The sequence below is a fragment of the Mesoplodon densirostris genome, chromosome 14 (genome assembly GCF_025265405.1).
Source record: "Mesoplodon densirostris isolate mMesDen1 chromosome 14, mMesDen1 primary haplotype, whole genome shotgun sequence".
NCBI lineage: Eukaryota > Metazoa > Chordata > Mammalia > Artiodactyla > Ziphiidae > Mesoplodon > Mesoplodon densirostris.
The window spans coordinates 8852931-8880843 of NC_082674.1; the positions used below are offsets into that span (position 1 = coordinate 8852931).

Consider the following 27913-nt stretch of genomic DNA (forward strand, 5'->3'; position numbering starts at 1 on the left):
AACACACAGGTTTTAACTTTTGATGAAGTTCAATTTATCTGTTTTCTCTTTGTGGCTCGTGCTCTTCTTGTCACATCTAAGAATCCTTTGCCGAGTTCCAAGTCATGAAGATTTACCCCCGTGGTTTCTTCTAAGACAAACCATTTCTTTTTACTCTTTCATTCACTGGGAAAGCCACTTTGAAGGGATCTGATGTAGAGATTCCTCAATAAAAACCACTTGAACTAGTTCCTTTATGAGAAGATAGCCTTTATAGGGGAACGGCTCTAAAGAGCGGCTCTAAATAGCTCCAGGCTCTAAAATGAATGCCCATAGTTTCAATTTCAGGACAAAAACATCCCAGGCTCTGCTTCCTTTTGGTCTTCCCAAAGGTGCGATGGTCTCTCCCAGCCTCAGCCTTACCACTCAGATGTGGATTTTATACGTGTAGCACATTGTCTGATGCTCTCTAACCCGCTTTATTTATTTAATTATTTATTTTTGGGCCATGCCGCGGCCTGCGGGATTTAGTTCCCTGACAAGGGATCGAACCTGAGCCCCCTGCAGTGGAAGTGCGGCGTCTTAACCACTGGCCCGCCAGGGAAGTCCCTCTCTAAGCTACTTTAAACTATCAGCAGCATGCTTGTTAATCCCCCCTCTTTTGTATATATTCTTTACTTCTTTTTTTCCCTAGGTTTTCTTTCAAACTAGTTTATTTAGGGGTTCCATTGTCTCTCCTTAATACATTTTAAGTATTTCTCTTATGCTTCTTCACTCAGTAGTTCACCTAGTTCCGGGTGTCATCTTGATCAGCCAACCATCTTCGTAACAAGATTTATTGACAAGTCCTGGATTTTCTGATAGAGCTTCATTAATTTCATTTACTTCTGATAGAGGAGAACGGAGCTCACGAGCAGCTTTCACGCTTTCCAAGGCACTAGACTCCTCTTGTTTGTTCAGTCCTGTTGCGACTTCAGGCAGACTCAGTAAACAACATCTCCCAAAGCTTCCTGTGTAAAACTGCTGATTCCCACTGTTCCAGTACCGTTTTCTGTTGTTATCCATTCCTGTTTGTCTGTGAATTTTTGCGTATGTGTCAGGCCGTATGTACAGTAGTTACATTGTTCCATTTTATCTGACAACGCTGTAAGGTCGGGATTATCATTTCCATTTTTCTGATGAGGGAAACAGACTTAGAAGAAGTTAAGTGACTCTGCCCAAGATCACGTAGCTCATCAGAGGTGGAGCCCTACTTTTTACTACTTGTTACCAGGTTTCTGATAAGAAATGAGTCATTTGACAATAAAATGATTGCTATAGTTTTTTAAAAAAACTGGTGAATCATTATAATACAACTATTAAATGGACAGGCGGTGGAGGTTTTTTTGTTTTTTGTTGTTGTTATTTTTGTTTTTTTGTAGAGAAGAGGCTCGGGACCTAATCATTTGACAGCCACATACCTAGGTGTGCTCTGGTGCAGGTGGGCACTTGGGGCACGGTGTGGGGACACTGTCAGATGTTTTCTTTAAAAATTATTATTATCCTCTTAATTCAATGCATGTTAAAAACACACACACACACATTTCTCTCTTACACACACACACACACACACACACACACTAGAGTGCAAAACGGAGTCCCGTTCCCAAGGTAGTGTGATGACTTCAAGCCCATTTTTTCCTCTTTACCCTGGAAATTTCAGACCAAGTTGAATTTTGATAGCCTGAAATAACTGATAATTACCTCACTTTGTTATAATCACAAAAATGCAGGATTCAGTACCAAAGGGCAGTTAGTGACTTGTCGACTTTATGACCCCCTGTCAAATTCGGCAGCCGCGTCTGCGGATCGCCGTGACCGCCCTGTGCTCCCCACTGCGCGCGGTGCTTGGGCTCCAGATTTAGCGCTGCTGGGTCGTCAGCACCACCGGCTCCTTAAACCCCAACTAACGACGCTCCTGCTTGGAAATGTGTTCTGTCTCTCAGGAGGTGATCCCCATGCACCTGGCCACCTCCCCGATCCTGTCGGAAGGAGCCTCGAGGATGGAGTCCCAGCTGAAGAGGAACTCCGTAGATTGGATAAGAAGCCTGGACCCCAACACGTCAGCCCAGGTCTTACCTCCCAGCGAGACCCCTTCAAGTGGCTCTTTAGTGAAGAAGCGAAGGAAGAGGAGGAGGAAGTCGCAGCTGGACAGCCTGAAAAGGGACGACAACGTGAACACGTCCGAGGATGAAGACATGTTCCCCATAGAGATGAGCTCGGACGAGGAGGCCGAGCAGCTGGACAGCAGTAGGTAAATGTGGGTGAAAGGGAGGGCCGCAGTTAGAACTGGGGGAAGTCATTGTTTAGGATGATCCTTTTTTTTTTAAATTGACGTATAGTTGATTTATAATGTTGCGTTAGTTTCAGGTGTACAGGAGTGAATCAGTTTTTTTAATATATACGTGTATATATATATATATATATATATATATATATATATATGTATATATCTGTTCTTTTTCAGATTCTTTTCCCTTATAAGTTATTACAGAATATTGACTAGAGTTCCCTGTGCTCTACAGTAGGTCCTTGTGGTTTATCTATTTTATATATAGTAGTTCGTATCTGTTAATCCAAACTGCTAATTTATCCCTCCCCCCTTTCCCCTTTGGTAACCATAAGTTTGTTTTCTATGTCTGTGGGTCTATTTCTGTTTTGTTCATTTGTATCTTTTTTTTTTTGATTGCACATATAAGTGATATGGTACAATATTTTTCTTTCTCTGTCTAGCTTACTTCACTTAGTATGACGATCTCTAGGTCCATTCATGTTGCTGCAAATGACATTGTTTCATTCTTTTTGATGGCTGAGTAGTATTCCATTATGTATATATACACCACATCTTCTTTATCCATTCATCTGCTGATGGGCATTTAGGTTGCTTCCATGTCTTGGCTGTTGTGAATAGTGCTGCTATGAACATTGAGGTACAGGTATCTTTTCGAATTGTGGTTTTCTCCATATATTGGCCCAGCAGTGGGATTGCAATAGGATTATTCTTATAAACTTTTTTCCCCCCAGAATTTCTTACTCTTCTGTTAATGCTTTTGAGACTGAATTTTGGAGTCCTGCAGGCCCGATTCTAAAGTAGCATAAAGATGGGATGTAGCTTGTGACAGAGAGACGATTGGTAACATCCTTGGTGATAACTCCAGCTTTCCAGATCAGAACCAAGAAACAGGAGCTCAGCAAATGAATACTTCATGCATGAAACCATTGTTTCAGAACCCGCTTATTCTTTTTTGAGCACTACCTGTGAGCCTGGCAGTTGGGCTGGTGGATAGTTGGAGGCCGATCTGTTATAGACTTAGGGCCACAGGTGAATGTAGAACATGACCGGTTTCTCCACAAGCAGACTTTTCAATTTTGATGAGGCCCAAAGTTGAATGGACACCTGTTGTTATTTTTCTTTGCTTTTAATAGTGTGGCAGAATGCTGTTTCTGGGTATTACTATTGTGGTGAAAAATGCCATTTTTAAAAGCCAAAACATTTGTAAAGAATATTTGGTGTTTCATATTTTTATGTAATTCAGTGTAATTTTTGATCATTGTTTTTGTGTCTTGTTAACACAAAAGAAGGGAGAAGGATGGATAACTGAATCGTTTTGCTGTACACTTGAAACTAACATAACCTTGTAAATTAACTATACTTCAATTAAAAAAAAAAGGGAGAAGGAACATCAGGATTAACCTCCTGCTTTGTTATTTAGAATAGAATTTTTTTTTTCCTGGCTAAAAATAAAGGCACATTGGCAACGTCGATTTTCCTAACTGTGGCCTCTGATCTGCTGTGGGCTCAGAAGCTGGGTGGTTGGGTTTATTACAGTCCCCTTCCCTGCGTGGCTTTTAGTTCCAGAACTTAGTGTTAGGTATTTCATATAACATCCAAAAATAGAGACCAGTGGCCTCTGCGTGAGTGAAATAGTGAATCCTATTTCGTTGAGCATGCTATACCTGAAACGAGGTAGCTTTGCAACCATTTCATAATTATAAGACTACGATTGGTTGTGACATTTATTTATTTCTGCTAGACGAAACATTATCTGTGTACGGCCATACAGGGATTTGGTAGCTCACTCGTGCATGGCAAGAGTTTTATTAACCCTCTAGGTATGGTTTTGGGCCCAATCTACCTCTCAGGCTTTTGCGACATGAAATGTGAAAGACAACTCCGTAGGCCCTACAGTGTAAGTAACAAGCAGTGTGGTCATCGAGCCCATGTCTAAGTCCCAATTCTTGAACAAAATCCCTTTACATTTATAATTCAGCCAAAGCATGAGCACACAAAACATTTCTCTGAGTCACTTTTTTCCTGTCCACATTCCTGGAATGTGCCTGGAATATGCCTGGGTAGTTTATTTATTTTATTTTTAAAAATCTTATTTATTTATTTATTTATTTTTGGCTGCATTGGGTCTTCGTTGCTACATGCGGGCTTTCTCTAGTTGCGGCGAGCAGGGGCTACTCTTCGTTGCGGTGCATGGGCTTTTCATGGAGGTGGCTTTTCTTATTGCAGAGCACAGGCTGTAGGCATATGGGCTTCAGTAGTTGTGGCACATGGGCTCAGTAGTTATGGCTCGTGGGCTCTAGAGCGCAGGCTCAGTAGTTGTGGCGCGTGGGCTTAGTTGCTCCACGGCATGTGGGATCTTCCCGGACCAGGGCTCGAACCCGTGTCCCCTGCATTGGCAGGTGGATTCTTAACCACTGTGCCACCAGCGAAGTCCCGCCGGGGTAGTTTAAAAGGAGATCATGTTAATCTATGAAGTATTAGCGATAATCAAGGAAAAAATGGAAACTTGCCTTTATTATGAATCAATCACTAATAATTCTCTGACTTTGACTTTTTTTTTTTTTGTCTCCAGAACTCTTTCTAATGATATACCTCCTTTCCAAGGAGATATCCCTAAGGAAAACCTTTCCCCAGTCATGACTTACCCTCAGTCAGCATCTTACCCGAATTCCGACAGAGAGTGGTCACCTAGCGCCAGGTGAGTGGCTGGTGTGTGTACGTGTGTGTTCACCTGTCCTGGTCCAGAGGATTCCAAGTCAGTTACAGGAAACGTGTTTCATAAAATAGTGAAATCTAACTAAAAAATGAAACAAATTAAGACTGGAAAAAACACAGTTCAGAGTAGGAGGTACAGATCAGAATTAAAACCACACAATGTGCAGATCATTGACTTCTATCTGATAGCAAAATGGAACTACAGATATGGCTCTTAGCTTCCCCAGGAGACACTGAAAGGCCAACCACTTGTTAAGTTACATAAAGCTAATTGTCAACAGGAGCAGACAGGTGACAGAGCCTTTCTGGATACTGAGCCCTAAAGTGGGGTTCAAGAGCAGAGAGGTTGCTTCGGGGGCCCCTGCGGGCATTTGGGGCTGTGAGAATGATGCCTTCTTCCCTTGCTGCGTTTACGAATATTCATTTCCCTGAAATGAGCTCTCAAGGGGCCCTAGACTTCCTGTATCAACTTGGAGAACCAGAGCTGCTTGGTGTGCCAGGAAGACTCTAAAGCCTTTAAGGCTGTGAAACCTGTGAGGATATGGGAGCCCTTCTGAGCAGTTTTCAGGACTGGGGTGGAGACAGATCCGAAGCGTGTCTTCTCAGCCGGGTAATATCACCCCTGTCGGGACAAAACCTGCTTCTGGGGTGGCAAAAAAATCTTAGATATTATAATAGTGTGTAGCCTCCGAAGGGCCACAGCACATAAGCAGATACATAGTATATCCATGGCATTACAGTTTCGTGGTGGAGGGAGGGCTATTGGAAAAAAAAGGTCCCAGAGGTGTGGCGAGAATGGAAAAGAGGTTGGGAAGCACTGATCTAAGTGACGGCGACATCCTTAGGTTACCTGTGCTCCTAACGTGTTAGGTTTGCTTCTGGTCTAAAGGGGAGGTGTCGGAGCCCCTAAGCCTTGGCACGTGCTGCAGGGCTTCCCACCTGAAGCCAGGCTCACATAGATACCACTCCCGGTTCCAGTTTGACCCGAGTAATCTCATTAATGAGATGGCATGGTCAGCGCTGTGTGCTGAAGTTGAGGTTGGAGAAAAATGGATGCAACACATGCCTGGTTTCTAGCCAGGACCATAACAGTGAATGTTTGTCAGCCAGGGTGGGGCTGGGGGCCTGTGGAGTCCCCTCATGGGGGTCTGTCTGTCCTCAGGCCAGCCCTGTCCAGTAGAAACATAATGCTAGCTACATATGTAATTAAAAATTTTCTAGTGACCATCCTTAAAAAATGAAAAGAAACTGATGAAATTAATTTTGATGATCTATTTCAACGACCTGGTATATCCAGAATATTTTCATTTCAGGTAATCAGTTTTTTAAAACATTATTGAGCTGTTTCACATTCTCATTTTCATAAGCCTTTGAGTCATGTATCTCATATGTACAGAACATCTCAGTTCGGACCAGTCACATTTCAAATGCTCAGTAGCCACATGCAGCCCATGGCTGTCATATTGGACAGTGCAGGTGTAAGACCTTGCTAGAACCTTGTACGTTCTCTCCCTAGGTCTGTGGAGTTAAACCCTGAGGGAAAAAAACACAGTACTTTTAGGAAGAAAATGATGTGGAATATTTAGAAACCACTAATAGGTAGAAAAATCTGTTCAAACACTCCAATTTTAAGCATTTAGAACAAATGTTTTAAACACAATCCTGAATATGTTTCTCTGTCTTTCATGTTTGGCTCTGTGAATGCAGAAGAAGGACCATGTCAGATTAAGTAATCTGGCCACTGTTAAATGCAATTACAAATTAGGATAAATAGGTACATTTCCATACTTGGGTTTATGTGTTTTCTTTTAAGAGACAGTTACCAGCCCAAATTATCAAGCCTTTTGGAATAAGTCATTTGATTAGGCACTAAATTCTGACCCAAGAAAAGCAAGCTTTTATGGGCATATGGTTGAAATAGAAAGTGAAATGGGTGTCTTGGCAGTTTCCTGTTTTTGTGGTTCAGAAGATTCATGTTGATTTCTTAGTGATTTCAACATGTGATCCTCTGCTATTGTTCGATGCCCAAGTACCTTCACTTTCTTAAAGATGTTACTGTGGAGAGTAGTCAAATAATTGATAAGAAATTTTGTTTAATTGAATTGACCTGTGATTTCTCTCTCCTTTAATGTGGATCACGTGGCATCCAGTAGCCTGATAGATTGCAGGGGGCGCCCCCCTCGTCTGGCAGTTGCGACCGAGGGCGGTCTTTCTAGTTCTTGCCCTCCACAATCTTCCGACTTCCACGCTTCGGAAAGGTAGATGGGTTATCTTCCCACCGTGGATGTCTTTGATAATAAAAACTTTGATCTAACTCTTAGAACTATGTGTTGCCATTAACCAAATTACTTATGTGGAAAATACATATAGATTCTATGAAGTGAAAATGTAGATTTAACTCTTATCAATGTATTTTACCAACTAACCAAATCACTTATGAAAAAAATACGTATAGGTGATTACTTTTCCTTTCATATTAAGCATTTGTCGATGGTTAGATTTTTTTTTTTAAAGTACTAAATTTAACTCTCTGGAAATTAGGGTCAAGCATATAATTCTTTCTAATTTTGTGAAGTGCTTTGAAAAATAGAACAATGCATTGAAAATTGGGAATATGATCTCTGTTTTGTGTCTGGGGTTGTTCAACAAATAAGTTTACGAGACTTTTTTAAGATGTTGCTTAAGCATAAGGAGAGTTATTATTATAACTCACTAAATAGCTTATGGACTTTCTGGGACGTCCCTGGTGGTCCACTGGTTAAGACTTCACCTTCCAAGGCAGGGGGTGTGGGTTCAGTCCCTGGTCGGGGAGCTAAGATCCCACACGCTTCACGGCCAGAAAACCAAAACATAAAACAGAAGCAATATTATGACAAATTCAATAAAGCCTTTAACATGGTCTACGTAAAAAAAAAAATTCCTAAAAAAAATAGCTTATAGACTTTCTGCGTAATATAATCAGATGTTTCCACAGCATTTGTAGCATAGAATTTTGGAGAATAGCATAGGATGGACTTGAAGGTTTGGGGTCCTAGGTTAGAGTCTTCATCTGAGGCAGAGGCCTTAGATTCCTGCCTCCATTCCCTCAACGTTGCCCACGCTTTGACCTGCCTGCTTTGTAGACTTACAGGGTTTTCTTTAGAAACCTGAACAGAGAAGCTGTGATTAACTTCTACCTGGGAAGATTAACTTCTACCTGTTTTCTTTTTGATTGAACAACCCAATCTCAGGACGTACTTCACTTACAGGTTACTGTGCAGAAGAAAGGCCATTTTAAAATGAGGTCAGCTAAGTGAGCAGTTATAACTGATGTCCCTGATTGGGATTTCGGGAAAAACTATTATGGCTAATAGATGCATTCGTTACGAAAATCAATCAGTGACCTTGAAGCTTACTTTTTTGAACAACCCTTATCTTAAAAGTCTAATACTTGGTAATCATATTAGAAATTTTGGAATCATCTTCCTCATCGATCACACTCAGCATTGGTAGTCTTTTTCCTCATTCATCTCCTGTCTGTCTGAATTCTCTCAACAAGCAGCGCCGACTGTGCTCACGTATTTGGGTGCAGCATCCTTCCGAGAGGCTGGCGCGGCCTGGGGGTGGGCAGCGTTTATTGTAGTGGCACAGTGAATGTGAGAGGTGGCACGTCTAGCTTATGGCTCACACAGGGCTGGGTCCTTTGTGAATATGAATTTGCCCACCTGCATGCCTCTGTGGGAACCGTGTGGCTTGTAGCTTTTATCACAGGATCAGAACGTTAGGGGTTCTGGAGTTGAGCCGGGTGACAGAGCCGTGTTCAGTGTGTGCATTCTTCTAGAGTGGGGTTTGGTAAACTACAGCACGGGGCCCCAATCCGGCCCACCCTCTGTTTCTGTGAAGTTTTATGGGGCACAGCCAGTTTGTCCATATATGGTCTGTGGCTGCCTTTGCACCGCACGGGCAGAATTGAGTAGTTGCTGCAAAGATCACATAACCCACAAAGCCTGGAATTCTTGCTACCTGGCGTCTTAGAGAAAACGTTTGCCGACACCTGACTCCAGAGCAGGCTCAGTCTCAAGGGCCTGACTTAATTTTGTGTGGTGGGTAAGACAATGGATTGTTTCAAAGAATTTATAACAAAATATAAATAAATTGTATTCTTTTCAAACAAATGATTTGTGGTTTGGGTGCAGCGCCGATGCAGGTACGATGGATTTCCCCCGTGATGCCTCTGGAGAAAGAACGACCCAGGTCGCAGTTGTTGGCACAAAATCCCCTCGCTGGAGGCCACAGCACTGCATTTGCACACATCACTGATATTGAACGTGTCATTCTGGACACTTTGGTGCCAGAAAAGCATTGACCCTTTGGAGAAAAGCAGACTTAGGAAACTAGAGGAAGCAAGACAAATGGGAGGTGATGAACACTTCACCTCTCAAATGTCTGGAGGGCCCAGCGTTCCTTCTCAGGGGACTCCTTCCTTATGGGCACGAGTGTGTGTGTGTGCGCGCGCACGCGCACGCATGCACGCTCACACATGTAGAGGTGTCCCATCGTTTACACGCCCACGGTATGCTATCTCAGGGTCCTCCTCTCTGCAGACTGGCCAAGTGGAGCCCGAGGGCTGCCACGTGCCATTGACACGGGTGGAGGGCAGCGGGCGCCCAGGGAGGAGGAACCAGCCAGCGTCCCCCTCAGTGTGAAACGACGGAGAGAAGCAGCATTTAGTCTGTTTGTCCGAATGGCTGGACTAAAGAGCCAGGAGCAGTTTAGCCGTTCAGGGTCCCTATTTGTCTGAAACATGCTGTGTGTCATCCACGAGCTCTCCTTGTCCTGGCAGGAAAGTTCCGTTCCCTTGGAGCTGACAGCTCACTTGAACAGATAAATGAAACCAACCACATGATTGAGAGGTGACTTAGGGGAGACTGTGTGAGGTCTGTGAGAGAAGGTGCAAAAGGAAAATTGCAAGGGCTTTCCTTCTCACATCATTTAAAACTGTCATCTTAGAGGAAATGGTGCAGGACATGGAAGACCAGAGATCATTAAATGGGTCTTTCTTCTCATCCGGATGTTGTTTAGAAGGCTGTGAGAACTCTGTAGATAAGTTGATGGTTTCTGTGCTTGGACAGAGGTATGATGGCTCAGGGCTCAGGACTGAAAATGTAGAAAACGCAGAGAGGCAAACCCAAGTTACAGCCACGTAAAAACTGGTCTGAGAAGTAAGCATCATGATGTGTTGTTGCAGGAAGAGCTTAGCACATAGGAATCTTTGAAGTATTCTTGGAAGTATTCTTGGATACAATATGTTGCAAAATCTCAGCTTGGAGGTCCCTGCCACGTTAGTGAGTTATTGGTGGAATCTGGCATTTGTGGTAAAGTTGGCCCATGATCAGTTTCCCGTTTCATCTCTCTTTTTTCCAACTTCCCCTTTTAAACGCGCCTTCTTGTCATCTTTACTTACTTGGAATTTGGCGGCATGTTGGGACAGGGCTACCCAAGTTGGGAGCACCTTCCCCCTTGGCACGTGTTCTATCGACCCCTGGTGGCCACAGAGGGGATAGTCATGAAGCCGTGGACATAAGGCAGTGGCGGGTTGGGTGCATTTTTCTGGGCTCTCCCGAACCATAGAATTCTGGGCCAAAAGCAATTTTAAAAGTTTCCCTTCCCACTTTAATCATGCGTTTGTGTTTTCTTAAGTCCTTCAGTTTCCCGACCTTCAACACCTAAAAGTGATTCGGAATTGGTCAGCAAGTCTGTGGACAGGACAATGCAGAAGAATAATCTAGAAATGCTCTGGCTTTGGGGAGAATTGCCCCAAGCCGCAAAGGTAAGTTCCCCCCCTCCGCCTGCTCAATTTTGCCATGCACCAAAGGTAGTTTTGAAAAACATATAATGGGCATAGTTCTTTCTTTCAAGAAATTTTATTTCATATTCCAATGCGTTACAAGAATCTTGAATTATATTACTATATTGCAAGCTGGGGCTTTTTTTTTTTAATAATAATATTGTAAGATCCATGGAAGATGCTACGGCCTCTTGTATCCCCAGTAAATCTTAGTGATATGAATAAATGAATGAGTGAGTGAGTGAAGATTGAAAGCATTCCTGTTATGACTCAAGAAGGGTAGCTCTTTGGAGACCAGCTCTGTTGAGGCTGAAGTTGTGGGTTAAGTCCCCTTCTAGGTTATTTAGGTTATTTAGCTTTCACGGAAAATGCTGATTTCTCTGCCCACAAGTGGTAGTGCTGATCCAGCCAACCATCTTTACCAATTCATGTCATTCGTTGCTGGAGAAACGGCACGAAAGTGCAGACCCATCACTTCTTCCGGCAAAACAGTTCCAGCCACAGATCCACTGTTGCATTGTTTTCATGTGTGCTCGTAGCTATGGGATCAGATACAGAAATGCATACGCTCTCCCCACTCTCTGGCCCACAGATTGCATTTCGGTTTCTGTTTGGATAAATCTTTTCCATAACTGGAAACTCCTTGGAGACATAGAGTCAGACATGCTAATTTCCCACTCGTGTGAACTAGCCACCAAGTCTGTCCTTGTTCATTCACGTTTTGGGGGTAGACTTCATTGAAATATAACACACGTGCAGAGAAATACCCAGATCCTAAGTGCCGAGATCAGTAAATTTTCACACTGTGAACGTGTCCACGTGACTTGCACCCAGACCAGGAAGTGGGGCTAAATCAGAACTTGGAAACCCTCTGACCCTTTGCAGTTACTGTTCCAACTGACCGCCCTCCCCAAACCCCCAGGATAAACCCAATCTTGACCCTAACAGCAGAGATTAGTTTTGCAAGGTTCATCATGTTGGGTATAATCGTAATTCACTTGTTATTCTTATTACTGCAAACGCCCTGTGGTGTGAATACACTTCCCATTTTCCTGCTGGACCTTTGCGTTCTGTTGCTAATCTCACTCACTGCTGTTTGGCAGTTGATGTTTTCTGTGAAAGTTCATTCACTTTGGAAGTACTGTCCTGGGTTTCCAGACCTTTCGGCAGGTACGGAATCACCAGGTGACTCCTGAGGCTTCACCGTGTCCTGCCAAGTGTGGGCATGGCTCTGGAGATCCTTGCCTGCCCAGGTGTTCTTTGGTGACTCAGTTTCTCTCTGACCTTCTCTCTCCCTCCCTGCCCCTTTGATCTAGTCATCTGCACACAAGATGAAAGAGTCCAGCCCGTTGAACAGTAGAAAAATCTGTGATGAGATGCACTTTCAAGCCATCCACAGTGAATCTTCAGACGCGTTTAGTGACCAGTCACCGACCCTAGCTGGGGGGTCTCCCGTGCAGCCGCTGTTGGAGGAGAACAAGCCGCAGACGGAGGTGCAGTTCGCAAACGAAGAAGATGTCGAGGCTTTAGGAGCCGCAGCGCCCCCGTTGCCTACGATCGAAGAGTCCAAAGCCCTGTCTGCTAGCGCTGCCCTGGCAGCCAGCAAGACGGATTCACCTTCTAGGAAAAAGGGTGAGAATGCCGGGGCTTCCCGGCTCCCTCCTGCGAACTTGGGGCTCGGCAAACTACAGCTTCTTCCCCCCAAAGTTCGGGGTGCTTCAGAGTGGAAACAGGACATCTCTCCTGTTCGGTCCTTACCCTTTTGCTGAATATGTGAGTTCTCAGAATTTAGTCATAGAAAATCCGGCCTGAAGGAGGCCTCGGGGATGGTGTGGTGAGCCCCGCCCTGTGCAGGTCAGGGATGCTGGGGTCCAGCACACGCTGGGACTGCACAAGACGTTGATGACTAAGCTAATCTGTGCCCCCCTCTCCCCTTGCCCCTAGTTTCTCTCTCGTGCATTATCCTGTTTTAATTTCTGCGTACTGTGTGTCACTATTTCAAATGATCATTTGTTTCTTTTTTTGCCTGACTTCCCTACTAGAACATATGTGCTCTACAAGGTCAAGAATCATTTTGGTCTGGTTACCTGTTTCCGTGGTACTTGGAATAGTGGTTGGCACGTAGTGGGGGCTCCTTACATACAGCTGAATGCCCACCTGGTTGCCTGTCTGAGCAATGACATTAAGCCTGTCAGTTAGCCGTGTGGCTTTGTGCAGTGTTCTAGGTTTGTATGAACCAGTGACATAATTCTCCAGCAGAAGTAAACTGTAAGGCTGCAGTCATGGTGCCCAGGGACCGATGGTACCCTCTTTAGGGTACCGTGCTTCAGAGTTTTGATGGGGAAGTGCTTCATGAAAGCGTTATTATTTAGTAATAATAACAACAAAACCAATGCCATTAATACCAATAATAGTAATAATAATAATAATGATGGTAATCGTGTCAATATATTGAGTGCTTAGTACTCTTCAGGTCCTTCCCAGCTGGGGAGCTGAGGCTCAGAGAAGTTAGGCGACCGGCCCAGGCCACACGGCTGGCGAGGGTGGGAGCCACATGCGAACCCAGGCCATCGGCCTCGGCGGCGATGCTGTGCCGCTGGCTTCTAGCTCTTGGGTTTCTTGCAGTCTGGGCACTTGTGAGCACATCTGCACACTGTGCTCAAGTGCCCTTTCTGGAGACAGGCAGAAGTCCATGAGGTTGTTTCTGGAGAATAGCGCTCTGATTTGACCCCTTTGCTGTTTTAGACAAACGAAGCAGACACCTTGGTGCCGACGGCGTCTACTTGGATGACCTCACAGACATGGATCCTGAAGTCGCTGCCCTGTATTTTCCCAAAAAGTAACAATCCTTTTTATTCTTCATACCGTTTTCTGTAATCTGAATATTGATCTGGGAGTCCGCTTTTTCCTTACATTTGATTAGAAAGTGAGTAAGAAAAGGCCGCAGGAGGCTCATGTTTTACTGTGAGAAGGAACCAATGAAAGCAGTGGACTCTCTGTGTAGATGTGACTGTGGGTGTGTCCCCAGGTGGCATCTGAGCGGGAACGCAGGCACGAGGCCACCTCCCCGATGGCACCAGGGTGGTGTTGCAGTGGTCAGCGGCCCACAGCCCGAATCAGTGGCAAAGAGCGGGCAGCTGTGTGGCCCTGTCCCTCCCCAGGGGAGAGTCCCCCGTGGCCATTGGGGGCCCATCTTCAGTTCTCCCGTGATTTGCAGGGAGGGCCAGATCCTCGGAGCGTGTAGCAGAGGACTGTGGCCTCTTAGGACAGCGTGCTTTCTCTTCCGTCGGTTTCAGTGTGTCCGGGAGAGGGTGCAGGGAGATGCAGAGGCCAGAAATAACTGTCTTCCCTCCTGAGGTCGTTCACTGAGCTCGTCTGTCATTGTCGTGGTACCTGAATGAAAGTCTGTCCTGGGATGAAATCATTGGCTCCTCTGATCGCCAGAGCCCCTTGATATCCACGTGAGACCTCACAGCCCGTTCCACTCTTCTGCTTCCAGCGGAGACCCTTCTGGGCTCACAAAACACGCCAGCGACAACGGAGCCCGCTCAGCCAACCAGTCCCCGCAGTCCGTGGGCAGCTCTGGCGTTGACAGTGGCGTGGAGAGCACCTCGGACGGCCTGAGGGACCTGCCGTCCATCGCCATCTCCCTGTGCGGCGGCCTCAGCGACAACAGGGAGATCACCAAAGGTACCGTCCGGGAGCCGGTCCTCAAGCCAAGAGCGCCCCCTGGTGGCCGCCGCTGGGAACGGCTTGAAGCCTGGGCTCCTAGAATGCGTTCAGGTCACGGGCGATGTTCTCTGGCCCAGTTAGTGGAGCACACGTGACCCACTGTTGCTCAGGACCTGAATGTTGCTGCCTGGCAGTTGGCTGACCTCAGGGTTCTGTGGGTCACACGTGGCTCCAGGCGACAGCAAAGCCACTGGGGTCACGGGTCGTCAAGTGTGCTTGCAGAGCACAGCGTGTGCCTGCCGAGCACAGTGTGTGCCCGTCCTGCAGGGGTGTCCCAGGGCGGCAGCGTCAACACGGGGAAAACGCAGTACGTTGCAAGTGTGCAGAAGTGCCGGAGGAGGGAGGGATGTCTGAGCAAGTGCTGGGACACATCCCTGCTGCATCTGAAGGAGGCACCCACCCTACTTATAACAGTGGTGTCCCTGTGTCTTACGCCAGTTATGTGGTGAGGTGGCCCTGAGACCCCCAGTCGATGCAGTCAGCCATTCCAGCTGATGATTCCTGGCCCTGGTGGCCCTGGGTGTTTCCCACCCCCAGCCAGCCTTAGGCAGGTCACCGCGCTTTCATTTGTGACTTTGTCCATCCTCACGACCACCGAGGGGGAAGGCGAGGTTCCTATCCCTGCGTTACATGTCAAGGAACTGAGGTTTGGGCGGGTGGATCACTTGCCCAAGGTCACACCAGTGACTGTGACTTAAACCCGGGTGGCCGGACCTTGAACCCTGCTCCCCGGTCATCTGCTTCTGTGGACACGTGTGTTTACCGCAGTCCCACACGCCTGCTGCTGCGTAAGTGCGTGTGCCCTGATTAAGGGTCAGCCGGCCCCCCGTCCTCCGATCGCCCCACCTCCCTCCATTTATGTGCAGACACTGCCCCCAAACTAACGGAAGCCCCCTTTGCAAATAGATTTTATAGGATTGTCTGCACAGTTGGAATGTATAAACTCTCAAAATACCTGTGAATATGAGCGAGTGAAAAACAGGCCTGGTTTTTGAACCAAACTTTCCTTATGTTTTCCCTATGCTTGCTTTCGCAGAGGCGTTTCTGGAACAAGCCGTGTCGTATCAGCAGTTTGTGGACAACCCTGCCCTCATTGACGACCCTAATCTTGTGGTGAAGATCGGGAATAAGTAAGTTCCTCCCGAAAGTCATTTCAGCTGTCGTGTGATAGTGCTTCAGCTTCAGTTTCTCAACTATAGAGACCTGGACGATAGCTCTTGGAAATGTATGAAATTAAGTCTTTGTTAAAAGTCTGCTACTGTCTCTTCACTCTTGGCAAAATGCTGCGTCACTATATAGCGAGAACATTGACATAACTGGATCCCGGGGCGTCTACACTCACCTGCATGAGATTTCATGATGGGAGGTGTGATGTCACAACCTTGGCCCGTGGGGCTCGGCCCGTATGATGTGCGGGTGTCGCACGGTAGACTGTGCACACACCCTGTGAAAGCGTCGTTTTCTAGGGTCAAGGGGCGTGCACGTGTTTTTACAGACTGTTGGCAAACTTTTCTCTCCAAGAGGAAGCCATGGACGTTTACGCATTAACTGAGGGTACTAGTTTCCTTTTTCTTGAAAGGTGGCAAGAAACATCCCAGCGTGTTGGTGGTGGATGCGCTGCGGGGCGAGGGCTGCTCTCAGCGGGCTACTTGGTCGCTTGCCACGCCATGTGTCGTGCCAGACGGCCGTGGCTGCTGTGGGTTTGATGGAGGAGGGGCTCCTGCAAGGGCGGGGCATGTGGGGGGCCAGGCCGGGGTGCTGGCCACAGTCTTGGGCTCTTTAAGGACCCAGCTGGAGTTCCAGAGCCTTCCAGGACCGCTTCTCAGGACATGAGGTGTTCAGTGTGAGCCTTGGTCTTCTGACGTCTTTTTTGTTGTTTCGTGTCAGATACTATAACTGGACGACGGCGGCACCTCTGCTCCTGGCGATGCAGGCCTTCCAGAAACCTTTGCCAAAGGTGAGCTTTACCCTGAGAAAGAAAGGCACATGGAAAATGATGGCGAGATGAATGGGGGGGGCTGGAACTTAACTTAGATTTTTTTTTTTTTTGTGGTACGTGGGCCTCTCACTGTTGTGGCCTCTCCCGTTGCGGAGCACAGGCTCCGGACGCGCAGGCTCAGCGGCCATGGCTCACGGGCCCAGCCGCTCCACAGCATGTGGGATCTTCCCGGACCGGGGCACAAACCCGTGTCCCCTGCATAGGCAGGCGGACACTCAACCACTGCGCCACCAGGGAAGCCCGGAACTTAGCTTTTCATTTAGAAACCAAGAGGTGAATTACACTGTGCTGTTTGGAAGTCCAAGGGTGTAAACGTCAGGGTCTCTCTTGCACCTTGACTGTCCTTCCCCCCTCCTCGCAATCAAGGCAGTCCCCTGTCCCCGCACCTGCCGTGCCAGGGACACAGGTGGAGGCAGAGCAGATGGGCCGACGTCTGAGCCCAAGGGAGATGAGGGGAGAAAGGGTGAAGGGTGGGAGCAGGCAGCAGGGCTGGGCGCAGGGAGGTGCTGTACCAGATGCCAGGTGCCACCGTCAGTCAGCATCAGGCGTCCCTCAGCCAGGAAGCAGGTCTGGGGCCGATGGGCCGAGGAGGAGCAAGTGCTGGCTCCGGGCAGCTCGTAGCTGCACCTGAGCGCAGGTGAGCGGCTGCAGGGAAGAGGCAGGGCGAGGGGCAGACGCACCGCCGCGGCCCCGCTGTGCCCGCCTCCTCCCCCTGCCGGCTCCCTGGGCCTCGCCTGGGATTGACCCTTTTCTGGCATTGGGTCTTTCTAGCAGATGCTGCGTTCTTTTTGCTGCAGAGGCCACGTCTCACACTTGCCTCCTTCATGTGCTTAGCGAGCGCTTTGTGCTGCCGGGGATGTTGTGGTCTGTCGGAACTCTCATCTCTGAGGTTCCTGAAGGTCTAAGCCGACTTCGCTGAGCCCCTGCTCTCTCCCTTGTGGTTGTGTGTGTGCGTGCTTTGGGATTGTGGCCTCATCCTTGGTGGTGCTTTATCTGTGAGTATCCTTTGTGGACGGGGCTGAGGGCATGTTCTCCAGAGTGGGTTTTGTTTTGTCCTCGGCAGCTTCTGCATAGCATCCATGGCCCAGGAGAGACGTTTATGTTACGTGTCTCAGCTCTTAACAGATCAAAAAGAAGAAAGAACAATGCACTAGATATTTAGAGATAAAGTTCACAGAAAAAGAAATGACTCCTGAACTTAAATTAGTCTTTGTGGTAGGCGTTCTCAGTCTTTCTACAGGTTGTCAGTAATTTTTTGCATTCCGTTTTTGGTGTTTATCTAATATAGAATTTATCTTTATATGTAGAATTTTTCACCGTTTTCAGCACGGCTGCTGGGTTTTGTATCACACTTGGATATTTTGAGAGTCATGGGTGAGGTATCAGGAACCAGAGCAGTTTTTTTTTTTTTTTTTTCTTTCGGCTGGTTATTGAATCAGGATGCTTTGGTTGCAAGAAACAGAATGACTACAAGTGCCTAAAATAATAGGGGTTTATTATCTGGCATAATAAGAATGTTAGAGGTTGGTAGTTTCAGGCTTGATGAATCTGGGTGAGCTTCTTTGATCTCATTGGCTTCCCCTTTACGATCCCAAGATGACTGTTTTACCCATCATCTCATACAACTGCATCCAAAATAGGAAGGATAGAGGCAGGCTTCTCACATTTCATTGGCCACAACTTGGTCACATGACCACCTCCAAGCCAGTTGTTGGCAACACAGTGGAATGGCCAGTCGAAGTGGTGCTGACCAATCGAAGTTCCTCCCTTGGAGTTGAGCCTGCCTTCCCAGAACGTCCTGTACAGTGTAGTCTGATTCTCAAGCAAAGTGTTGGCTATGTTGGCGAGAAAGAAAGGGGGTGATTCACCCAGGGAAGCAACCGAGAGGGTCTGTCAAAGCTACCTAATCATCCCGATACCTTTCATTAGATAACTCTTTCTCCCACTGATAGGCAGTTAGAACTTGATCATATTACTACTTCCTCCATGAATTTAGATTTATCTCTGAACTTTGTCTTCTGTTGCATCAACATGTTTACTCATGTCCCAACACTGCTTTCTTTTAAATACTATGGTTTATAAATGTATTTTAATGAAATAAATTTTATTAAGGCTCATGCCTACTTATTATTCTGTCTGAGTTTTCTTGGCGAGTTTTGTTTGTTTGTTTTATAATTGAACTTTAGAATCAATTTGTCTAGGTTTGAAAAGAATCCTGTTAGTTTTTTTAAATTGGAGTTTTGTTATATTTATGGATGAAATAGGAGGAATAGGGTAATTGACATCTTCATGAATTGTCCTATTCGTGAATTGTGTATGCATGGTTTGCTTTTTGGTGTATTTTGTGGTTTTCTTTTGTGTCAGGTAGGGATTTTTAAATGATAGAAAGAAGCACATATCAGGCTAAATATGTGAATTATTTCTCTTTCCATTTACCTGCAACTCGTTCGGTTGAAAGACTTAAATCTTTCTTTCATTACTAGCTGAGGTATCAGCTACCTGATAGTTCTGTAAACCAAGGAAAGGAAATTAGATAACATTTACCTTGGTCCTGGAAGTAGCCTCAAGATGGCTATTTTGTTCTTTGGAAATATGTAGAAAATTATTATTTTTTAAAAAAAATTTATTAAAGTACAGTTGGTTTACAAAGAAAATTATTAATTAACATTTAATCTCCTCCTATTCAATTGGCATTTATTTAGGGCAAGAGTATGAATTTTCTTTTTAATACTTGAGCTTTTAAATCAAATACATCTATTAATACTCAGTGTACCAAAATTTGGAAACTTACATTTACTAAAAAGATCCTGTGCATTTTACCTTTTGTTGAAGACTGTTTACCCTATACCTCCTGTTAATCATTTCATTTTTATTTTATAATCATCTTATTGAGAATAACAATATCATAATCAGTAAACCACTTTAATTTGAAAACTTCTGGTCTGACTAATCACTAATGATTTTCAATGCTTTCTTTTTCTGTTGTTGTTGTGTTGTATTTTATTTGTTGTTTGTTTATTCCTTTAACATCTTCTTAAGTCTTCATGCTTAAGTTATCTTAATGTAATTTTGGACTCCATTAGGTTTTGTTTCTCAAAAATTTTTAATCCGCAAATAGTATGTTGTGTTTTCTCTGATTTTTTTTTTTTAAATCTTACTTTAATTTGCATGTGTGTGTCTTTTGGTTTGAATGTGCTAAGTTGATCTTTTTTTGGTTCCATTATTTATGTTACCATCCATTTAAAACAGGCCACGGTGGAATCTATCATGAGGGATAAGATGCCCAGAAAGGGAGGAAGATGGTGGTTTTCATGGAGGGGAAGAAACAGCACAATCAAAGAGGTGAGTCTGAAAAACAAGAGCATTCCTACTTAGCTCAGTGAATTTTGGTTTTGGGTAGTAGGGTTCGTCTTCACGTGCGTGTCAGTGAAAGAAGCCATCACACTGAGTGTGCAAGAGTCAGGCCTGCCACAGGGTACGCGAAGGCAGCACAGAATGAGGGGAGGTGGAGAAGGGCCCGGAGCGGTGAACAGAGTTGCCGTCACCTCCTGGCTCTGTTACCTCTCAGCCTGGGGACCGTGGTCGGGTCACTCCTGCTCTGTAATGTGTCTTCATCTGTAAAAAGAGGAGATTCAACGTGATGTTTAAATTTTTTTTTTTTAAGTTAAATATCTTCCTGTTGCTTGTGAGAACAGTTTTAACGAGGTAGACTTACAGCCTAGACTAATTCCCATTAGTTGTTTCACTTCGGTGGCTTTGGCTTCCATATCTATAAATGCCTATAATTTGTTTCAGATCTTTGCAACCTCTTGGCCTGTTTCTGGAAGCACTTTCTTTGCTTGGCTTCTGTGCCAGTGTGTCTGCCTGGTCTTCCCCCCAGCCTCGGGGGCTGTTCCTCTCCTGGCTCAGCCCCTTTGTAAGTGGGTCCTCAAGGGTTGTCTTAGAGCCTTCTCTCCTGCTTCGACTGCCTGTTTTTCCCTAGGCAACCTCATTCACGCCCATGCGATGACTCCATTTTTACTAACAAGGAGGGCGTTTTGTACTCCATGTCCATTTATCAGATAGCCAACTAGGCAGATATCTCCACGTGGATGCTCCAGGCACTTCAAACTCGTCATTTCTGAAATCGATCTGATGGTTTTCTCTAGAGTTCTTCCTTTGTTGGACCACCGTCAGAAAATGGCACCACTGTCCATCCACAGGCTAGTACTTCCTTCTTCCCTCACCCCTCCTGTCAGTTCACCATCCTAAATATTGCTCAGGGCTTTCCATTTCTCTCTAGCTCCACACCCCACAACTCAAGGCTGCCACCTTCCCTCCGAGGATTGCTTCCAAATGGTCTTTTTGTATCCATTCTTGCCCTTTCTTCCTCATTCTCTGCAGTTGGCATTGGTCTATGTAGTATAATGGCCACATTTATATTTCTCCCTGCTTAAAAGCTTTCTGTGGTTTCCCAGCGCTCTTATAATTAAGACCAGTATCCCTAGCATGGTCTACAGGACTTGTGTATCCTGGCCCCTGCCTCTGTAGAGCCTCACCTTTTGCCATTCTCCCCTGCCCTCTGTGCTTTGGTGTCCCTGGCTGAAAGTACATTCTACCCCAGGACTCTTGCACGTGTTATTTCTCTGCCTAGTGTTCTTAGGACCCCTGTCACCCTTCTTCACTTAATTAACTAGCATCTCAAATAGCCCTTTCTGGGCAGGTTAGTCTAGTCTGCTGGTCTCTGCTCTCCTAACCCTGCCAGTGAACTTTTCCTTCACAGGTTTGCTCATCGTTTATAATTATACACCGATTAGTATGACTATTTGATTAACATCCCTGTCCCCTCCAGACCCTAAACTCCATGAAGGCAGAGACCACATGTGCTCCTTGTGGCTTGGATCCCTGTGGTCTCCCGAGCACCCGTTTTGGGACCCAGAGCAGGGGTCCGGCAGATGTTTGAGGGAATGCTGATTATACTTTTGGAATCTAGTGTGAAGAAACCCCAAGGGCAGCGGGCAAGCTGGTTATTATAAGCGTAAAAGAAATCCCAGGAGCTCAGTTTGTGTATTTCATTAGTTCAAAGGGAAAGAGTCTGTTGGGTGGGTTTCATCAATATAAAACTGTTCTTGGGCATTTTCTGTTGGCATACCTGAGCTTTACTGACTGTCCCGTTATCTCCAAGGGGTATAAACACGGTAGAGCAAGCATGCGCTTTACTTTAGGAGACTTAAAGGGGCCTTTCTGATTCTCTTACTGGAGAGCAGAATGTTCGAGAATTTAAGATGAAGGTTACTTCAGAGACCTATTTTTGCAGAGTGTCCAGAGTTTCATTAGTTGGAACTGAGGAGAATGCGGCGTGCAATAAGGAAGAGTTACTAGATCTCTTAAAAACCTGAAATATATTTCAGATAGATACACATTTTTGCGCTGGTCTAATAAAGAATTGTTAATAGTGGCGGCCAAGTTACCTGCCTCAACAGATAAATTAAACATTAACTGGGCCTGTTCTCACATCAATTATTTGCATGCTTATAAAAAGCTAAAGAATATTTGAAAATTGCTGGTACCCATCAAATGTTAAGCTTGTCACCCTGTTACACTGTTTATATCACTCATTTTCTTTATTCATATTAAACACATCCATCTCTGCCCCCCTGACCAAATGACCACGAATCATGAAATTTGATTGTACATTCTTTGTCCTTTGACACACCTGTCTGGCCTGTGATGACTTCCTGTGACGTCTGTGGGGCTAGTGGATGTTCTCCTCTTCCTTTGCCTGCTGCGGGCCAGGCTCTGTGTTTATGTGCAGCTTCTCCGTGGTCCTCATGGCAGCGTTAGGAGAGGCATGTCATCATCCCTGTGTAGCTGGGGAGGAAACGAGGCTCCACAAGGTTGCATGACTTGCCCGAGGCTCCTAAGCCAGGGAAGCAGGACTGGGCCCAGAGCTCTGAGAATTCCAGAGCCCTTTCCAGTACATCAAAGGAGCATCTTCTATTAAGAGCACGCGGTATTCAGAAAGAGAATGCGCCCATGTTTTTCTCAGGCAAAATATGGTGTGAAAATATTTTCAGGCATTTCTATCAGCAATTATAAGAAAATATTTTGAAAGCCCTCGCGTATCCAAGCAGCCCTTGATAAAGCATTTGCATAAGCTACAGTGATTATGAAGTTTGGTTTGGTGCCAAGAATACTTATGGAAAACAGACTTATTTTTGTCAAAAATATTTCTCAGCTTAATTGTAGACGGCTAAGCAAAGGAGTAACTGGGACCCACCGTCCCTGTGGGGGCGTGCCGTTGGGGAGGGCATTGGGGCCCTGCTCTGGACTCTGGGGAGCCCGTCACAGAACGCCAGTGGTTGTGTAGGTGGTTTCCCTTTGGTGTGTCCATGATTCTTTGTCTTCTTCTTCTCCAGGAAAGTAAGCCAGAGCAGTGCCTGGCAGGAAAGAGCCATAGCACTGGGGAGCAGCCGTCACAGCTGGGCATGGCCACCAGGTACGGTGTGTTGTGGCTCCTTTCTGTGTCTAGGGTCAAGGCACAGATGCTGATAGGATTCACCGAATAGCCCGGGCCATGGACCCAGATGGACCTGTTTGCAGACCTGCCTCTGTCCTTTACTCGATGACCTGGAGCAATTTACTCAAATTGTTGTTCCTATGAATCAGATGGAAGTGTCTGCTCCTTAGACACCGAATTTCCAAAGTAAATGTGAGGCGTACATGAGATAATGGAACGAGCACCCCTCGTGCTCTTGGCATGTGCTAGCCCTCAGTTTACAGAATGTGGTAGCAGTCGTGGTAAATAATGATGAGGAGGATGAACAGCAGCGTTAACAGTGGCATGAAAACAAGTGGCCCTTCTCAAGGAACTTGCCTTTCTCTATAGTTTAGACACTTACCAGGACTTACATTGATACTTTTCTAAGTATTGATAAGGATTCATCTTAACTTGGTACAGGAGGCCTTAGATTTTGATAATACGGATCCATATGAGTCGTGTTTTGTCTTCAGGGTAACCTGCTTGTACGGGATTTGAGGGTAACTACCGTGAGGGCCATGCCATCACCCACTAATTTGATGCTGTTATTGCATATTGACGCTGAGTGATCTGAGCTAGTATAACACCTTTTACATATGACCTCACCCTTCTGGTATTCCTGTGCTTGAGAAACCCAGGGTTGTGTTTCTTATTTAGCAGGCAGAAAATGCTAACGTGTTCACTGAGGGCAAGATGCGTATCTCTATCCTATTTTTTTAAAAATTAATTAATTAACTTATTTATGGCTGTGTTGGGTCTTTAATGCTGCGCGCAGGCTATCTCTAGTTGTGGCAAGTGGGGGCCACTCTTCATTGCAGTGCGCGAGCCTCTCACTATCGTGGCCTCTCTTGTTGCGGAGCACAGGCTCCAGACGCGCAGGCTCAGTAACTGTGGCTCACAGGCCCAGTTGCTCTGTGGCACGTGGGATCGTCCCAGACCAGGGCTCGAACCCGTGTCCCCTGCATTGGCTGGCGGACTCTCAACCACTGCGCCACCAGGGGAGCCCCGTCTATCCTTTTTATAGCTTAGAGGCCAAGCCAGTTGCTGACCCAGAGCAGGCATGTCTTAAATGTGCTATTACTGAACTGATGAGATTTTTCCAGTGTATTGTTGTTTCATAGGGGAGGCGGGCTTAGATTTCAAGTCCTTGGATTCCTGGCCATAGCTCTGTATGTTAAGCTATTTTATTTCTAGAACTCACTGTTGGAAATAGAAACTCATGTAGGTGTCACGTAGGAAACAGTCTGATTTCTTTCTTGTCCTCTGTGGAGCAGAGTGTGCAGGACCTGATAAAGCTCTGCATGGCAGGGCCGGCTCTCGGCTGGGATGTTGTCACAGGACACCCCTTCTGTTCCCCCTGGTGGTGCCCTGGCACTGCTCCTTCCCATCTCACCCCCTGCCGGTCTGCCCTGGACAAGGGAGCAGGGTTGAAGAGCTTGTGTGTTTCTTTTCCAGTCTTCACCCTCCATCTCTGGCTCATTCTCTGGGGAGGGGCTTTCCAGCACGGTTATCTGCATACCTTCCCAACCAGGAATTTTGAGTGTACCTTGAGTGAGCTTGGAGGGGAGAAGGCAGGTGGAGCTCGGGCTAAGAATGTGCAGTCCTGAGGGGGTGTAGGAGGCCGCTAGGATAGAAGGCAGTGGGTTTTCGGTAAGTAGGTGTTTGAAGCAGCAGGATGTACACGGCAGAATTTGGAGTCAGGCAGATCCGGCTTGGAGTCCTGGCTGAGGGAAGGGACTCGCGTGCTGTCCGTTCCCAGAGCAGCCAGGGAGGGAGACGCAAGCAAAGATGCCACCCTTCTGTCCCCGAGCAGTTTAAACCAGCAGTTTGGCTGCATTGGAAATACCCTGCTCTCCTGGGGCTCTTTTTTTTTTTTTTTCTGTACGCAGGCCTCTCACTGTTGTGGCCTCTCCCGTTGCGGAGCACAGGCTCCGGACGCGCAGGCTCAGCGGCCATGGCTCACGGGCCCAGCTGCTCCGCGGCACGTGGGATCTTTCCGGACCGGGGCACGAACCCGTGTCGCCTGCATCGGCAGGCAGACTCTCAACCACTGCGCCACCAGGGAAGCCCTGGGGCTCTTTTTGAGACCCTCTGTGTCCTGCAGTAATTCCCAAGCAGAAGAGGCAGCATGAGCTGGGACTTTGTCACTCTCCTCTATGATCTTTGGCGAATTCATCCGCCCCTCGGTGTTTCCTCCTTCATCTGTGAAATGGGCACAAGACTGACACCCACACCGCAGTTGTTGCCTCATCGAACCCTCACGGCAGCCTCATGAGAAGGGAGGTGCAGAACGTAAAACCCAACAAGGCCACGTGGGCTGTGCCTGCGGTCAGGAGGGTGGGTGGCTCTGTGGTGGCCCGGAAGACACAGGCTCATCTTAACCGTGCAGTCGCACGTGTTTAAAATTACACTCCACAATAGGGGCCAAACGCAGGATGTCCACCCAATCCGGCCTGCGCTATGCCAGTCTGAGACCTGGGGAAGGCTGGCCAGGGGCTCAGAGAGGTTTAAAAGGGACAGAACACGACGGCGGCTCGTACGGGCTGTGTGTTCTCCTTTCCAGCCACGTGACCGCTCCCGGAGGCCGCCCGGCGGGCCGAGGGTGGAGGAGGCATCAGGGCGCTCCTGCGGCGCTTCTGGAGCTGGAACATCGGCTGACACCGTCCATCTGAAGCGCTTCGGACTTCCTAGTATCTGATACGATCCTATTCAGATGTTGACAGAAACGCTCTGCCCTCTTAGATAGAAGGAGTCTGACGATTGGCCACTCTGAGTTAGTCAGCCTACATTTTTTTACGAAACCTGAAACACGAAGAATTGACTCCTGCGAAAAGGATCCGAGGTTCTGAAAAGTCTTCGTGTAAAGTCTCCTGAGCAGTGTACATCTTTTCATTTTGACTGGCATCCTAGTCCCCTAATTAGATTCATGCGGTTGACTGAAAAAAAAGTGTCGGAGTGCTTTCCTAATTGACAGACTTGTGATTGACAGAACAGTCCCTGAAGTCTCATAATTGAGCAAACAGCCTGTCACCATGCAAGTCATTAAAATACCATCAAAAACTGAACACTGACAAGTGCGAACTTCAATGTTGTTCCCAGCTCCTTGGCTGAACACAGACACTCAAGTGAGATGAGCCCTTTTGTTTCGTTCTGTCGCTCCTTGCAGACGCCGCAAAGCCAGCGACACTAAGGACTGTTGCAGGGGTGGGGAAGGGGGTGGCCAGGTCCACAGATGACTGTGCCCTCGCCCTAAGCCGGCACCGCCAGCCGGGGTGTACAGCTCCCATCGCAGTTTCTGTATCTGTGTTTTCCTCTCTGCGCTCCCTCAAACGTGGCATGCTGCACCGATCTAGGGGTTTTGGTTTTTGTTTTAAAGTAGCAGATGGAGATGAGAGCTCTTCTGCTTTGCTTCCGCATCCCACCAGCAGAGGCTCACATCAATCTGTTGCCACTGAGAGCTTCAGTTCACATTTGGATCTCATTTCCCACCAAACTGTTTGCATGGAACATAAACATTTTCCAATTCAATGAGGGGCCTGTAGCTTCATCTCCTGGGTTCCCACCCAGGCACTGGTCAGGCCGCTTGGCTCCAGGACCACATGTATCCATCTGTCTGAAAACGATCCTCTAGGTTGTTGGTTGAAAAGGATCAGCGTTGTTTGTAGGGTCGGCAGGGGTCGGAAGGGGAAGGGACTTCTGTGTCATTTTACAGATGAGCCACCGAGGCCCAGAGAGGAGTCCTGTGGTTGTGAGCCCTCTCCTGGGACGCCTGTTTCCCGGTCCACTTCTTTCTGTCTCGTACCTGCCGGCCTCCGGGATCTCTTGGTTGGTGGGATGCCATTTGCTCCCTTGCACTTTAAGATGAGGAAATCTAGTCTGAAAGAAAATAGTCTGAGCAGGGTAACACAGCCTGAAGTTCCTGGGGTTCAAACCCAGGCTTCTCAGGTCTCCACTCTACCTAGAACCGGCCCCCAGCGTCACAGGTGTAGATTCATTCATCCAGTTGTAGCTTGACCCCGCCATGGACCAACCGGGATTCTGGGCTACGTGCTCTTTCTCCGTGGACATAGTCACCTGTCCCCACGGCTCGTTCACCAGGGCTGTGTCCCCGTGATGGTCAAGTCTGTGACTCCAGCCCAGATGGTTCTGTGTAGCTCCTGGACCCTTCGTCCGGCTGCTCTCGATGTCCTCTGCCTTCTTAGCATAGCACTTGTCCAGCTCTGTTGTGGTTGTCCAGACAGAAAGCCCCGGGGAGCGCAGGGGCCAGGCTGCTTGCTGTGGCCTCCATGCCTGGCATGGTGCCTAGAGGCATTGGTGGCATGAGCTCCAGTCCACCAGCCCACAGCCCACAGGCCGCCCCTCGTAGGGCCCCGGGAGCAGGGGCCTGGGGAGGGGCGGCTCATCCTGGACATGGAAGGAGCCAGTACAAAGAACACAGAAGCGGGGTGCCGTGTAATGACGTCTTCCCTCTTGTCTGCCCTAGTGCGGGGCAGTATTGGATTGTAGGAACTGCTTCTGGAACGAGCACATGGGGCAAGAAAGCAACAGGCTGCAGAGGAAATACCCAATCATTTCCTGGTAGAAGGGGAGGGAGGGTGAGGGCAGGAGGACAAGGTAGGAGGTCACTGAGATGCAAAGCTAAGATGGAGCCCCGTGTGCCTGTCTTGCATAAAGGGATGTGCTGAGCCAGAAGCTTTGCGGTGGGGAGGCGTGCATCTGGGGAGTCGTGGGGGGGCCTGCTCTGGGGCTGCCTAGCTTTCTCCGTTTAGCCTAACAAACGTTTACGAAGCACTTTGTAGGGTGTTAACG

The 27913-nt window shown here is 47.1% G+C and overlaps 1 protein-coding gene across 3 annotated transcripts in view; it reads left to right on the top strand.

Annotated features, from left to right (window-relative positions):
* The window catches only part of LPIN1 (lipin 1), a 72800-nt gene that overhangs the window by 21665 nt on the left and 23222 nt on the right, over positions 1-27913 (top strand). For 2 of the 3 annotated variants that reach the window (XM_060117045.1, XM_060117044.1), the window contains exons 4-13: positions 1965-2272; positions 4884-5009; positions 10706-10835; positions 12170-12485; positions 13599-13692; positions 14353-14543; positions 15622-15715; positions 16473-16542; positions 19834-19926; positions 22983-23062. In XM_060117045.1, the coding sequence (XP_059973028.1) occupies positions 1965-2272; positions 4884-5009; positions 10706-10835; positions 12170-12485; positions 13599-13692; positions 14353-14543; positions 15622-15715; positions 16473-16542; positions 19834-19926; positions 22983-23062 (1502 nt within the window). Of the gene's footprint in view, positions 1-1964; positions 2273-4883; positions 5010-7176; positions 7285-10705; positions 10836-12169; positions 12486-13598; positions 13693-14352; positions 14544-15621; positions 15716-16472; positions 16543-19833; positions 19927-22982; positions 23063-27913 lie in introns of all 3 variants that reach the window. The other variant, XM_060117043.1, reaches the window with a different exon arrangement.